Source organism: Athene noctua, chromosome 28, assembly GCF_965140245.1.
Source record: "Athene noctua chromosome 28, bAthNoc1.hap1.1, whole genome shotgun sequence".
In the NCBI taxonomy this organism is placed as follows: Eukaryota; Metazoa; Chordata; class Aves; order Strigiformes; family Strigidae; genus Athene; species Athene noctua.
In genome coordinates this window covers 2,735,535-2,750,905 of record NC_134064.1, presented here as the reverse complement: position 1 = coordinate 2,750,905, position 15,371 = coordinate 2,735,535, and the positions used below count along the sequence as shown (strand labels likewise).

The 15,371-nt window shown below is 42.3% G+C and overlaps 1 protein-coding gene across 4 annotated transcripts in view; it reads left to right on the top strand.

Moving 5' to 3' along the window:
• LRRTM4 (leucine rich repeat transmembrane neuronal 4) overlaps window positions 1-13,050 on the top strand; it is a 227,540-nt gene extending 214,490 nt beyond the window's left edge. For 3 of the 4 annotated variants that reach the window (XM_074928469.1, XM_074928470.1, XM_074928468.1), the window contains one exon: window positions 11,701-13,050. In XM_074928469.1, coding sequence (XP_074784570.1) covers window positions 11,701-11,922 — 222 coding nt within the window. In that variant the 3' untranslated portion in view covers window positions 11,923-13,050. The remainder of the gene's footprint in view (window positions 1-11,700) is intronic. The other variant, XM_074928471.1, reaches the window with a different exon arrangement.
• Window positions 13,051-15,371: the final 2,321 nt, after the last annotated feature.

The following is a 15,371-nucleotide window of genomic DNA, read 5'->3' as shown; positions in this document are numbered from 1 at the left end:
GCCTTCGCTGCTGGCAACCTGTTGCCCACACCTGCCAATTCTTCATCCTCATCCCTTAAATTGTCTTCTTTCCCTCAACCAAAAGTAGTCATTTCCCTCCAGCTCTGCCCTACTCTACCTTAACTTATAGTGCTGCAAGATACAGAGACTGTTCCTTAACTTTTCAGTGAAGATGGTGATTATATAAATCCTCACCCCAATATGAGTCATATATCAGTACCTTTTGGAAACTGAGGGGTTGCAGTTTCCTGGCGTAGGCACGCTGCTCCCATCAGTGCTAATGGAAGTGACACACACACATCAGGAGAAGATGATGCCCTTCTGCTACTGGATTAATGTTCTTGCCAGTATGTTTGTGCCACTGTACACGCTGCTACCTCTGCTAGGAGGCAGTGGAGACAATTAAAATCGTGTAATTTCTCTTGAGTAGAATCCTGCTGAGACATTCAGTATAATAGGAGCTCCCTCCCGTGTCCAAGAAGGTCTGTAGTGCCAGCGGTTTCTTTCTTCTCTCCCACGGGAGTGAATTTATCTCACTGTTTTCTCAGGAGAAATGAGTAATTTCTTGAACTTGTGCTCAGTTTACAGTCATGATGTTTTGCTTGCTTTCCTCATCTTTTAGTTTAGGACATCCCTGATCAACAGCTCTGGATGTTGATAGTCTGATGTAGACCATCTTATCCCCAGATAAAGTGGAACAACAGTAGCATGAGCATCTTTTTTCTTTATTTTTTCTGCCAGATATTCTTTTCTTAGGCAGCAGTTTTCTGTAAAGAAGGACCCCTTCAGATCCTCTTGAGCTGACTGAAAAATAGAACAGATGATCTACTCTCTTAGGTCAATGCCATAATGTTGAGCATTGAATTTTAAGTGATGACAGAGGGGAAGGAGTTTGTCGTTAGAGCTTGTTGGTGATGCAGGGACTGGATACTATCTGTATAATTAATATTGATATATTAAATTGAGTTAGTGCCAGTTATAAATGTGGCTCTGAACATTTTTTTTAAATCAAAAATGGGTTGACTGTTATCTGAATCCAGTCAAAACCTTTTGGGTATAGTATAGCTAGATAACATAGAAGAAAAATCTTCCATTTCTTTTATCGGTATAAGGCACCCACTATCCCTTTCCTCTAGCACGGGTGTGGGTTTTAATCATAAGCCATCATGTTGCCTTGTTTATACTTACTCATGTCTTAAGGACAAAATATTGTGCAATTTGAGTCACGTTTCTCCAGCTTTATGAAGTACATTTTTGATCTCTTGATGTACAGAATCCATGTACAACTTTAAATAGTATTTAAAAGTCTTTAAAGAAGCCATCAATTTCTGGATAGCTCTTCTGCACACTATACATTCTAGACAGATCTAATGAAAAGGCAGTATTTTAATATAAGACAAAGACTTATTTCACTCATATTCCAGCGCCGTCATTTGTCACTGTGGCAGCAATGTTATCAGATGTTCATATTAAATACTGTACTTATTTATTGTGAGTAATGGATGGAGCAGGTTGCCATCTTCCTGATGACTGCATGGAAAAACATCTCTACCTTTTCCCTTATTCTCATAATTCTTTTTTGACAGACACAATGTGCTCCGTTTCCCAAGTGCTGCACTGGACCTAGGGCCTGTGAGGATGCTTCAGGCTCTTAAATATGTTGGATGGTCCAGCTCCATAGCATTTCAGGCCTGAAATACCAGCAATTTAGAAAGCTAACTGAAGCTGGGGGTGTTGGAGGTCAGGAAAATGCTCTCTGGAAGTTATTACCAGATTGTTGACCTGTGCTCTGCTCTTTCTTCTTGATCCCTTGGAGACTTGGCTAGATGGACCTTTGTCTGGTCCTGATACGTTAAGCACAAATGATCTGCGCGTTCCAGCTCTTAATGCAGTGCATAGGGAGCAGACGTTCCTCGTGAGAATACAGCTTTTTAAAGTCTCTAAATGAAAGCTGAGCTGCCTTAAAAGAGACTACATCTTTGTAGGTACGTGTATTTAGGCACCCAGAGATGTGGAGAGGCCCCCACAGGGAGCTGTTTGTGCGTAGGTATGTAACTGCTCCGACGTATTGCATCGCTTTTGAAAAACTAATCTTCTGTCCCTCAGCAATGCAAGAATTGTTTTGAACCACGATGCTTCTGTTTCTATTGAATTCTATAGAAAATTATCCTAATAGCTCTGAAAGCAATATTAATGGCTTTCCAATTAGAATATCTAGATAGTTTGTTTATTTTATCGGCCTTGCACAGCGGAAAATCGAAGGTTACTGTGAATCTCACTTCAAGTTTTTCATCAGTGGACCTTTTTGTCAGGAGCCAGATACTCCGTAAAAAGCAGATAAAGCAATTTAAAAGAAATATTTTGCCCAAGGAACAATAGCAAAGCTTAGAAGACTTTCTTCTTTCTGGGAGTTTCCTTTAGGGAAACCTTTTCATTTACTGATTGAAAGATCAAATCTGCCCATAGAGGGAGCAGTGGGGTGTGCATGATTTTTCTCCTGATCTCTAGAAAAGCACACTTAGTTAAACAGTCCGTCGAGAGGTTTGGATGTAAAGGCAAAGGCGTTTGTGTGATTGCATAGAAGGATTAGGAAGTTATCTGTAGGGAAGGAAAAGGAAAGCTTAAAATCCAGTTTGCAGTGTCAGTGGAACTGACAGGGTGATGTTATATAGGGGTTTAAAACATGAAATACACTCTGCAGGGATGACTGAATAAATCTTAAAACTATGTCTTTATGGTATACCCTGTATAGCTTATAGATGGTTTTAAAAGTTCGTGAATATTTTAATGCCACATAAGAAATTAATAGATATATTTTAATTAACTTTGGTTTATATCAAATCAATCAATTTTGCAGAGTATTATATAGTCCCAACTATCCATAACTTGCTTATTAACATGACATATAATGTATTAGTTACAATGCTTATCGTATCTAATACAATGATGTTTATTTAATTCCTTAGTTATTAATTCTCAGTTAACTTTTTTATGAACTATAAACAGACCTTTAATAGGACATGCAGAAGTAGCTGATGGCTGCACTGTCTTCTGCCCCGTGTCCTCTGTCTGTTGTTTCTCTACATTTTTCATACAAAGACCTCTTCTCTCTCTTCTGACAGCCTGTGTCAACTTTGGGATCCCATTTTCCCAGCCAGTAATACAAGAATTGATTAAGATTAATGACTCATCTGTCAGTCATTCATAGTATTTAGGCTCCAAATTTCCACTGATACCAACTTTTTTTTTTTACTAGGACATGGTCTAAGACCTGCCAACCACAACCTTTTATTTCCAGGTGTTGAAGAAGCCATCTGTTGCCCAACCCCTACATCCTTCAGAAGATTTCAGGCTTGGTTTTATAAGACCTTGATTTCACCCTCAGATCTGCTCGGGAGGGCAGTGTTTGTCCTGGCTGCTCACTGCTCATTTTGCATCGTTTTTGTAGTCTGGTAAATGCGCTGGGCGCTTTTGGTCCAAAGCGTGTTCAGCACCTGCAGTTCCAGGCAGGGCAGGACCCGGCATGAGGCCCAGATGCAGCTGGACTGGTAGGATCTCTAAATGGATGCAGGATGCTCATAAGACCCATTTATAAGACTGTTATGGTGGACATAAGCATAAGACATGGAAAAAAAAAGTGCAGAGAAGCGAATCCAAGGAGATACTGTGCTTTATTTACAAGACAACCTTACTTTGTACAGCACTTTGACTTAAGAATATACATGCGAGCTTGTATGTGTATGTACAAGGGTGCAAGAGATTAGGAACTGACAATATTACACATCCTAGTGGAACACCAATCCTCTGTGGATGCTTAGCAGTATGTCCTCCATTTCTTGGAGAAAACTGGTATCTGCAGAGTTGGTGGATCTCATCACGGTGCTAATGATTTTGGAGCAGTGAGCTCACTACCATGTAGCATGGGACCCTGAAATGCTGGGGTTTCAACCCCAAGCCCCAAATGAAGGTTGACATCTGGGTGATTCCCACAGCCCTTCCCAAAGGGGGGTGAGTTTGCCTTTAGGCTTCCCCCCAGGGTGGGCCAGCCTGGCAGACAGAGCCATTGGGTAAAGGAGCCCCAGGGGTCCCGCAGTCGGTAACCCAAGGTCAGGTGTCCCACTTGGGGATAACAGCTGGGACCCCTGGCAGGAAGGGCAGTGTCTGTGTGTGAGGTGGGTGCCCTGTGCAGAGTTCCCTGTTGGGGAAGGACCTCCCGCCTCCCTGGGACTGGGCTCCAGTCAGGTCTGGCCTTTGTAAACGCGGGCTGTGTGAGATTCAGTGTGTGCCTTCCTTGGTCTGATGTGTTGGGCTTGTTGACTTGGTTGTCTCCCGTCCCTTCTATGGGAGACAGCATGTCACCATTTATTCCCCCCACTGTTGGTCGTGCGGTGTCGTTGTTGGGGTCAGTGGGATTGATGTCGGTTATGTATCATCTGACTGACTTGTTTGTACCCCCAGCGCTCACCCATGGACTGGCCCTTTTGTATCAAATACAGTTTGGTGATTGGTTCATCTTTCTGCTGGCAGTGTCCTTTATGCTAGGCCTGATAATTGGCAAAACAGACCCTTAGCTACAGACTGAGGCTTCCTTCTTGTCTCTCTTCTCTCCTGGTGGACATTAATCTGATTTGGTGGGAAGTAGAGGAGGGGAAGAACATTCTGTCTGGGGCGGGAAGGAAATTGGACTTGAAATTGCAGCAAATCAATTGTGGGAATTGCGCCGACAACTCAAGCTACCAGACGGTTCTCGCTCAACGCTTCATGCCCAATGTAGGCACACCAACCTCAGGCAGAGTTCCCAGTGGGATCCGTAACTCTTAGAAATCCTGGGCTAATTAAAGATTTTGAAGACCTTCACATAAAATCAAGTTGACAACTTTCCTGAAATGCTCAGCTGTCACACAGTAAAACCAGTACTCATCAAAACCTCACACCACCTCCTAACAGAGCACTCAGACATCTGAGTGCTGATTTTTTTTTAATAAATTGAGATTTTGAGGGTTTTTTGTCAGTATGAGAATTATCTTTAGGAAACATGAATTTCAGAACAAAAAGCTTATTTTAAAAAACGAGCCGGGCACTTTTGTGTTTGTTCCAGTTGGAAACAGAAGAAAACACGTACCCGTTTGTATTTCAGAACTACCTTCAGTGTCTGCATTTGCCCCTCTTAATGGGTTTAATAGGAAGCGTGTCATTGTGCGTTTTCCTGAACAGGAATGTTTTTCTGAGCTGATTCCAAGGGGATGTTCCAGGGTTGTTAACTGTGATTTTTCAGCAGCATGAAATCCACTGAAATTGTTTATACGAGCTATATCTGCCTAATGTGCCTAATCAATCTATCTCTAAGGTGAAGCTGTGTGCTTCACTAATCGTAAAGCTATGATAGTATATCTTGTTATTTTTACTCTAAATTATGATAGGCTTTAAAATGAACTCTGAATTTGATTTATCAACAGCTATGATGCTAATTCAGCAGTGAAGTCATGGTGTTCTGAGACTAAATATTAGCACTAATGAGAAAACATAGCTTCTATATTCTGTAACTCTGAGTTTCTACTACATACGGACAACTTCTAAAGTTGTGTGTAATTTTATCACGTAATCATTAACTAGTCAAAGGATTTACCCACAAATCAGTTTACCTGCATTATAGAGTACCAGCAAATGTGAAATTGGATAATGTTCAACTGCTCAAGAATAGTCATGTTTTGGTTTTTGGAAGGAAAACGTGTCTACTGCAAGACAGTGGAGGTTGTCCTATCACATTTTCCATCAGGATGAATGCAGCATGTCTTTAGTTTTAGAAACAAAGTGTTCTTTCTCTTTGAAAACAGAAGCAGCAGAATTGAAGACATATAAACTTCAGTGTCTAAACAGTGAATGTATAAAGCCCAGTTACCCAGACTGAGACAGCTGAAACAGTCTGGTTCTCAGAAAGTACATCACTTCGATTGCCAGGCTCTGGGGTTTAGGTCCTTGCCAAAGCAATTACTTGTCTGAGGATCCTGTGACAGTTTGGGCCCTTACACCATTCTCCATTCAGGGAAAAAAAATAAAGTGCACTCCATCCCACCATGGACTTCCCCCCAGAAACCGTGTGGGGATTGTCAGTCCTTCCTCATGTTGCATTTCCATCTGCTTGTTGATAATTCTGGTAGGGTGTCACTTAGACGTCCATGGCTATTCATGTTTCTCAATAAAGAATTTCCTTCTCTGCAGGATAATGAATGGTGGGAGATCTTTCTTCAAAATTGAGCATAAAGAAAAAAACTCATACCGTTTCCAACATGAAATAGATCTGTTCTGAAAACTTGTGTTTCCAAAATTCAATTTAACAGTTTACTGGGAAATTATTTCAACCTGGGACTGCTGGTGATTAGATCTTGGCTGAACTGCAAGTGGTTCTGAGTGAGACAGAGAGTTAATCTCTGTCTGATCCTCAACTAGTCTTCACTGCAGTAAGTCTGTTGCTGTGAGCACAGCAGAAAATACTTAAGCAGGAGTTGTAGTCAGCATGAAGAATTTGGTTTTGTGTTCAACTCTTGGCATTCCTTGATAGAGAGGTGTCGTACCTTGGGGAGTCCATACCAGGACCAGATTTTGGGTTGTCTGAAGCATCTTGTTAGGAGGCAGCCCAAGCGATTAAGAGTGTGTGAGCATGTTTAACATACTGTGAGAGGTGGGAGAGAGTGAAAAGTGTTTTAGAAATAAGGTCACTTGATGTTCACTTAGGGCTCAATTCAATATTCTTTAAAGCTCGATAGATTTGGTTGCTATATTGTAAGGTTACATCTTCACTGATATACTTTCCAAGCTCTAGAATAAGGATTTTTATTGATGGTTTGGTAAAAATCTAGGTTTGCACATGTGAGAAGCAGAAGTTCAAGCTGAACTCTTATCACTGAAATTTTTAAATAGAACTTTCTTGTGTAATAATAATCAGAAGTTTATAGAATGTTAGCTGATTTACCTCCCAGTATTTCTGACATAAGTGAGCAACGCTGCTGATAAAATTCAGTGCAGTATTAAATCAAAAAGACAGAACATCTGCACTGGAATGTGGATACGTGTGTCTGCATGATGGAATGACTAAGGGTTTAACTGAACGCCGCTGTTGAATGTCAAAGGAAAAGTGGACGAGGAATGTTGAGAAACATTAATGCAGGCCACAATTTCACTGAGCTTCAGGTAAACTCAAGTTAGTCCAGCTTGTTTTGAGGGGTGTTGTGCTGCAGCAAGGCTGTTGAGCTGTTAACCTCTCCAGTGTCAATTCGACTGAGGAAAGAGGAGATTTGCATTCTTAAATTTCCACCGTTAAATCTTTTGTCTTCCTCCTGCAGCTGGGATTTATGTAAATTTTGCTTGTAATAGAACCTTTGTTTGAAGTGTGTGGCTGCTAAAATGCGATGTTTATTATACTTAGAGTGAAAATCTACAGAGGTGTGGACTTCAGAAGTCAACACCAGCTAACTAATCCAGGCCATTAGCCCAGAACACGCGCTGAACACTTAGAGAGCTTGTAGGGCAGTAAGCTCATTGCATAAACAAGTCAGGGCTATCTTCAAAGCACAGATTCGTTCGCTGACTTAATTAACTATCTGCAACGCTGGATAGAAATGTGGTCACTTACTGTAAGGCATCAGAGCAGAAGACAATCCTACTTGGTGCCACACATGGCCTAAAACCAAAACGTCCATCACATGTACACGAGTGGCTCTTGAGTTCCTTTTCTTGTTGATTTATGTTTTTCCTACTGCCAAAAGTTTTAATCCTTCAAGTAAGTATTAAGCAGTGACGTTTTTAGAAATTGAAATAGGAATTATTCAGAAAATGCTGTGAACAGACCCGTGCATCATCTGCTGTTAAACGTCCTGAGCTCCCCTGGCTGCACCAGACCGTGCTGTCACGGGGCGTAACCGGGAGCGAGCACCCGAAGCCAAGAGCTGAATCAGATGTTACGACAGATGATATGAAGGAAAGAGTTTTGTATCTGTTGTGTTCCCATGTGAGCAATGCTTTATCTTCATTTACAATATAACTTCTTCCAAAACTAAATTTAAAGAGTTTTGTAGCACGAGTGGCTGCAGTTATTGGCGGCAGAGTGGAATGGAGGAGACAGCGAAGGACATCGTGTAGGGGATCCCAACTCTGTTCTTGGCTCTGCCTTTGATTTGCTGGCAGGTAAATTCTCAGCCTTACTCCCACTTTCTAGCTAGTGAAAAATGTGACTTGTGTGGAAAAGACCTTGAGATAGAGATGAGAGAATCCCAGAGGGTGAACTTATTTGGTGAGGTATTTAGCGTTTGGATTTTTTTCACTCTAGTCATCAGCTTTTTTGTCTCTTGGAGGCCATAGTAGCTGAAAGGCCCCAGCTTAGGTTAGAGTTGTGTTGTTTTAGTCCCTGCACAAACAGCCCTTGCTTCAAAGAGCTCTAGTCTCCAAGGGCAAGCAGGGGCAGGACTTAATTTTCTCATTTTCCAGCTCATAAAGTGACTTGTCCAAGGTCACAGCTCTCAGTATCACGGGCATTAGTTCCATAGACATAATGAAACAAAAAAGAAGTTACTTCAGAACCTGGAGCAAAAGTACTTCTGAAATTAATTTTCAGCAACTTAGGTGTTCTTAAATGTTTTGATGATCTCTGATCCAGGAAAAAATAAAATTATATCAGCTTTGTTTAGAGTGAACGATGTCATCAGTATTTCCCATCCTTTTCACTTGCATCAAACTGAGCAGCAGTACAATTGTGCCCACATTTGGGATAGTTTCTACAGTCAAAGCCGTGTCCTGAAAAAGCTTTTGTGGGCTCAGGTTTCTTGTTTGGTCGCTTCACTGTAAATGCAAACTGATCCCTCGTGACTTTCTGAAAATGCAACTTTACATTTCAGAGAAGTAGTTTCAGGGAAGGAAGGGACACTCCCTTTTGTGGGGATGGTCTCCAGAGCCTGGAGGCCTTCACTTTGATCCAGAAGGTTCTTTTTGGAGTTGTTCATACGGTTGGTACCTCAATTCTTGAGGCATCACAAGAAGCAACTTGGGGGCAGGAGTTGTTGACATTTCTTCATTCAGTCTTTATTGGAGGTACCTCAAGGATAAGGCTTCTTGCAGTCATTTGACATGATTATTTTTTTTATTTCCCTTAGTGGAACACCCAAAAGAGGGACAGGAAGAGTAGTACGAGGGTCAGGCCCAAGAACAGGGAGGTGCAGATCCATTACTGGGCTTCATTATCCTAGAAATGTTTTCTACAAATTAATCTACAGTTCCTTAATCTCATGGGTTGCCTGATAAAACTCTTCTGTTTTATTTTTTACACCAATAGAGAATATCCACCTTCCCTCCACACACATGGAGTGGCGACCCTTACTAATACGATTTCAGACACACAGAAAGTTTTAAGTGAAAACAAGCAAAAGATTCTACAAAACTACGGAGAAACAGTTGAAGAGGAAGCGTGTTTATGCACCGTTTAGGGATGTTGCTGAGATCCTGATCCTTTTGACTCCTGTTTGGAGAAGGGGAGAAAACAAGCAAACAGAGCTGCACACAGGACTCGGGTGGTTAATGTACTGTGTATTATTGCTGTAAAGCCAGGACCTCAATCTCTCAACTCTCCAGAACACAAACAGTCCTTGGCTTTTATAGAATCATAAAGAGATGCCTTAAAAGCTGAGGACAAATTCAAGCCCTGATACGAATTGGCACAGATATTACTGTATCCAAAGGGAGTTACAGTTTCTTGCACTGTGGCTGAATTTGATCCACAAGTGAACACAGTTGTCCCATCAAATTCTACTGAGCAGCTTGTCTTCTGCGTTCCTGCCATTCAGCTGTCACGTAAAATGACGTTTTCAGCTGAATTCCAGCTAGTGGAAGAGTTTTGGATTCTCTCCAGTATTCTGCAGAGAAGCAGGGGGAGGAATCTAACTGCTGAGATCCAAATGCAAGAGGAACTCTAACCCTGCAAAACTTATAATTAGTCTTAATGCCTTTGCTTTTTTCATACCTTTTTGAATGAAGTGTGCCATACAATGGAAGTTTGTGATAAATTTGCTATGTAGTCTTCACTTAAAGTTCGGCATGGAAAATAAAAAGGCATTTGTTCCAAGATTAAATGATGTGTAGGATATCTCCAGCTATAATGAGCCCAGGTTTTCTAGCAGTGTTAGAATAAACTCTTGCCTGTATCTCCTGCAGTGTGTGGTTTTTTTCCCTAAGAGCATATTTCTTTCTACTTGATCAGCTCATCTCTTGCAGATGATAAAATTATCTGCGAAGATTTGTATCTGATGTTGTGCCATAAATCATATTTAGTTGTAGGATTAACATTTGCAAGCACAGAACATTTATGGGGGGAAAAAAAAAAAAAAAAAAAAAAAAAAAGAAGGTGGGGGGCTGGCAGTTTCTGAGTATTTACATATGGAAGAGAGATGCGATTGAGGATGGATTTTGCAGACTTTTCAAGTACGTGGCCATTCTTACAAGGTCGGGATCTGCTCAGCTCCGGCGAGCATCAGTTGAGCTGCTTTGATAGGGTTTCTCTTGGTGAGGTTGTGAGATAAAGAACCCAGGAAATCGGGACCTTGGGCAAGCAGCTTTGTTGTAGAAGAAGTAAAGATGTGTTCCAGCTGTGCTGAAAGCTAGACGTGCTGGCAGCCAGGTTTTCTGGGCCTTTGACACTGGGCTGGTCTGAGTTCTGTAGAAATGCTCAGCCCCTTTTGAAGCAGAAGAAGGGCCAGTTTTTAAAAGGTTGCTATTACCAGCAGCTTCCAGTTCGCCCTTCATAGCTGGAGCGTCCAAAAGAGGTCAGAATTCAGCATGCGAGACCACTTTGGATATCTGCCCGCAAACACAGAAATGGAGAGTAGCCCCCTCTAATCTGGCTTCAGCTCACTGTGGAGGGCCAGGACCAGCCCGGGATGGCACAGGCTGTCAGCAGATGTAACGTCCATCCGCGGGTGGGGACCCACTGCTGGCACGCATGTGAGCAGCCCCGTTCCAGAGGGATCCACGCGTGCTGGGGGCGGCCTAGAAGCCTCAAAGGTTTATCCTGCCGCAAGGATGGATGTTGCCTCTCACTACAAAAAGGACATTGAATTATTTGAGCGTGGCCAGAGAAGGGCAACGGAGCTGGGGCAGGGTCTGGAGCACAGGTCTGCTGGGGAGCGGCTGGGGGAACCGGGGGGGTTCAGTCTGGAGAAGAGGAGGCTGAGGGGAGACCTCCTGGCCCTCTGCAACTCCCTGCCAGGAGGGGGCAGAGAGGGGGGATGAGTCTCTGGAGCCAAGGCCCCAGCGCCAGGCCCCGAGGGAATGGCCTCAAGCTGCCCAGGGCAGGGTCAGGCTGGCTCTGAGGAAGGATTTCTGTGCAGAAGGGGCTGTTGGGCGTTGGAATGGGCTGCCCAGGGCAGGGGGGGAGTCCCCGGGATCCCTGGAGGGGTTGAAGAGTTGGGCTGAGCCAGCGCTGAGGGATCTGGGGGAGTTGGGAACGGTCAGGGTGAGGGTCATGGTTGGGCTGGAGGAGCTTCAAGGGCTTTTCCAACTCCGAGGATTCTGAGATTCTGTGAACTGTGTGATGAGCGCGGGTGTGCTGAGCACTGTGGGGTTCAAGACCGCGTTGCAGTAGACGCTGTACAAACACCTGACTAAACACGTGCCACTGACATCTCTCTCTCTCTTTTGATCTCTGTTTCTCTGGCGCAGGTTCCTCACCACATGAAGACTTTACCCTATTACAGTTACGACCAGCCAGTGATCGGATACTGCCAAGCTCATAAGCCTCTCCATGTAAATAAGGGGTACGACACCATGTCCCGGGAGCAGGCTGAGACAACCAACCTGGAACTCAGTCGAGACCACAGCTTCATAGCTACAATCGCGCGTTCGGCTGCTCCAGCCATTTACATTGAGAGAATACCAAACTAACGCGGAGACAACTGCTTCAGGGGGCGGAGTGGGGAGGTCTTCTGAGGGACCTTTCATCTCAGAAGAGACCAGGGCAAGGAACTCAAATCTACCATTCCAGTTACAAATGTTCCAACACAGACAAAGGGAAGGGGATAAAGCAAACTCCGCAGACTGTGGAAGTGCTCTCTTGCAGTACACACTGAGAACTTCAGGATTTTCTTTGCTTTAAACTTTCAAACAAATTCCTCAATGTAAATATTAAAGAGAGATTGTCAAGTTCTTATTAAAAAAAAAAAAAATAGATTTCACTCTAGCTACATAAAGGGATGGATTAAGAGTTTTGTTTGTATATTTGATTTTTCTACATTGCACGGTTCCAGGGAAGGAGAACCACAGGTAAAAATAAAGGGGGTGGGGAGGGCAAGGGTTTGGGTGGGGTGGGTCAGCCATGTTTCCTTATTAAGTGTTTATTACTCTTCAAAGATTTGTTTAATATTTTTGTTCTTTTTAAACAAACAAAAGATAGATATATATATTTTCTTTTTTTCTTTTGGGGGGTTTGTTTTCTGGTTGGGTTTTTGGTTTGGTTTTTTTTTTTTTTAGTGGTCAAGCGCTAATATTTCAAACTTCAGACATGGGCATTAAAAGCTTATGTTGAACCAAAAGGACATTGGTAATTGATGCAGCAGAAACAAAGAAACTTGGGTGCATGTACATTTAAGACACAGGCTGTACACTATGGAGGGTGCTTTTGATTTTTACTATCTTCATTGTGCTTCATTGTTGACACTATAATTACTTTTCGGGCTCTAAAAAGGGGGAAAACATGCAACGGAGTAACGACTCTGATATTTACAGTCCAGCGGTGCTTGTTAAGCAAAATTAATGGACGTTTGTTTGGGAACCAAAATGGAAGTGATGTGCTTGAAATGGATCAGAAGGAAAATCTTTTAAAGCAAGAGTATTTGGTGAAACTCACTGGCTGACACAATTTCTAAAACACAGGCGAATGTGTAACATTGTTTTTTGTTTTTTTAATTAATTATTATGATCAGTTAGTTTTTGTGTAGTTTTTATCAATAAAATGACAACAACAAAAAAAAAAAAGTGGTGGAAAAAATAAACATACTATTTTGTGGTTGGGACACCACAGCCAAGCTACTGTTTGAATGATTTCTCTGGATGTGTGACACGGTGATGCCGTGGATGGAGGGAACAATGCTTTGTCCTGTTTCACCTCTCTCTCGCCTCTTAGAAGGAGCTCAAGGAATTGTTTTGAGGTTTAAAAAAGCCTGAGCGTGAAGAAGCCCAATTTATTTGGCTTGTCTACGAAGAGGTTAAGAGGTGATTTTATCAGAATACCTGTATGGGCTTGGGGGAGGGGAAAAGGGAGAAGAAAGAAAGAAAGAAAAAAGCCTTTTTTTATTAAAGGTGTTGGGGTTTTTTGTTGTTTTTTCTATCAGAAAGCAGACTTTTCAGTCAAACCCTGAGCTGAAGCTAAACCAATTCCCATTAGAACATAAGGTTTAAGTTTTTACCTGGAGGGTAAACTATACAACAGTGGGGTTTAGGACGTAATGAATTTTGTGATTGTTTCAAGTGTTTATATTGGGTGTGTTTATGAGAAATACACTTGGCCACAAGGTAAGGGCTTAATGAATTTTTGGAAGTGCTGAGTCTTGTGTCACGTATACGGTGTTATATTGTCTTCTGTGTTTCTCACCTGAAATACTTGCATATTTTTCTCTGAAAGGAAAGGAGGAATATGTATGGAGGTACACGTTCTGTGTGCTAGGCAGCTTGCAGGGAAACGTGGACCTACAAAGTCAACTTGATGCGTCGAAGGTAACGTATTTAGAATTAAGCGTTAGGCGGGAAATGAAAAGAAAATGGAGTGAAAGGCTAGGTGATGAGTTTACAGCCAGCTCGATTAGACATCTTGATATCTGTCAGCTTTAGGAGTGCTACGGATGGAGGGAGAAAGCTGCTCGAAACACTAGTTTCCTTCAAATAGAGTTTAAAACATTGACCCACAGCTTATTGAGCTGAAAATGGAAGAACTCCCATTGATTCCTGTGGGCTCCGGATGCGCAGCAGAATACATTTCAGTGAGCATCAAAAGTGTAATGGCATTCCCGTGCTCCTAAAGGATGAGAATGGTAATGGTTTTATTATAAGGTTCATTAAAGACAGTTGTATAATTCTGGTTCAGTTTTTAAGAGGGCAGTTATGTATCTGCCGACTTGATACTAGCAAAACCAGAGAAGGAAATGTCAAGCAAGAATACTTACTGTCTTTTCATGTGTTTTTTCCTTAAACCCCCAGCTGCTGGGGTCATGTAAATACTGGAGAGTAGCTGTTTATTTTTTAATTCCATTTATAATCCTCAACAATGCAACTTCCCCACACACTCTGGGAAAAGCAACCCTGCAACCACTGAAATGGAAGGTAAAATTAAACAAACCCCTTTTTTTTCATTTCCTGATTTCAAAAATAACTTAATTTTAACATTAATTTGGAGGATGTTTGGAACTGGCATTAGACTCAGATTATAGGTTTTCTTTGGGGTTATTGGGAATTGTGCTGCCCAAGGAGAACAAAATATACTGCTGTGTGCAGTCTCCTGGATGAATTCGTGCTTTTCTTCCTGAAATGTCACTGGGTTTCTGGTGTTCATACACTGATGCCAGTTTGGGCAAGAACCCTTTAACTTTCCCTTGTATTCTTGACAGTTAAGGAGGTAACGTTCCAATAATGTTTTGAAGGCGTGAAGAGCTTACTTAAGTGCTAAAGGTCATGAAGAGCTCAATATTTATGTCATGGATTACTTTAGATCAAAGCAGAAGTCATTGCAGCATGTCCTGAGCTGATGTTGGTTGTGGTGATCAAACTAAAAGGGCTCTATACAAGCCCAGATGTACCAGAAATTGAAACTTGAACTACCACAGCTGCAATTAAAGCCAAAGATGTTTGGGAACAAACTTGCTCTTTAACTGTAATGCAAAAACCCGAGACTGTAATATGTTCATCTCCAGTCTTCTGTTACGAGTTTTTTGTTGGTTTTTTTTGTTTGTTTTTAAAGTATCAGTTCCTGGAATCATGTGATTATGTTACAATTTCAGCTTAAAAATATGTCCAAACTCTTCTTAGGGAAGGTCTTTCTCCTCCTCTTCGTACAGTTCTTGTGAGGAAAGCGACTGCTCCAAAAGGGAGGGTGAAGCAACTCACCAGGTGCCCAGGTAAGACCCAAGAAATACAAACTTTCTGCAGCATCCCTAACGATTCCTCTCCTAGCAAGCAGCAAATAGGGCGTTACTGAAGAGGAGTCATTACGGAATGTTTGCTGGCGGTGGCATCTTTATGGTCATTGCACAGTGCGTGCGTGCCGAGTGCCGCAGAGCTCCCGGGGAAGGCTGTGGCCCTGCAGTGAGAGCTCTGGGTTGTGCAGTATCCAGACAAGAAGGGGT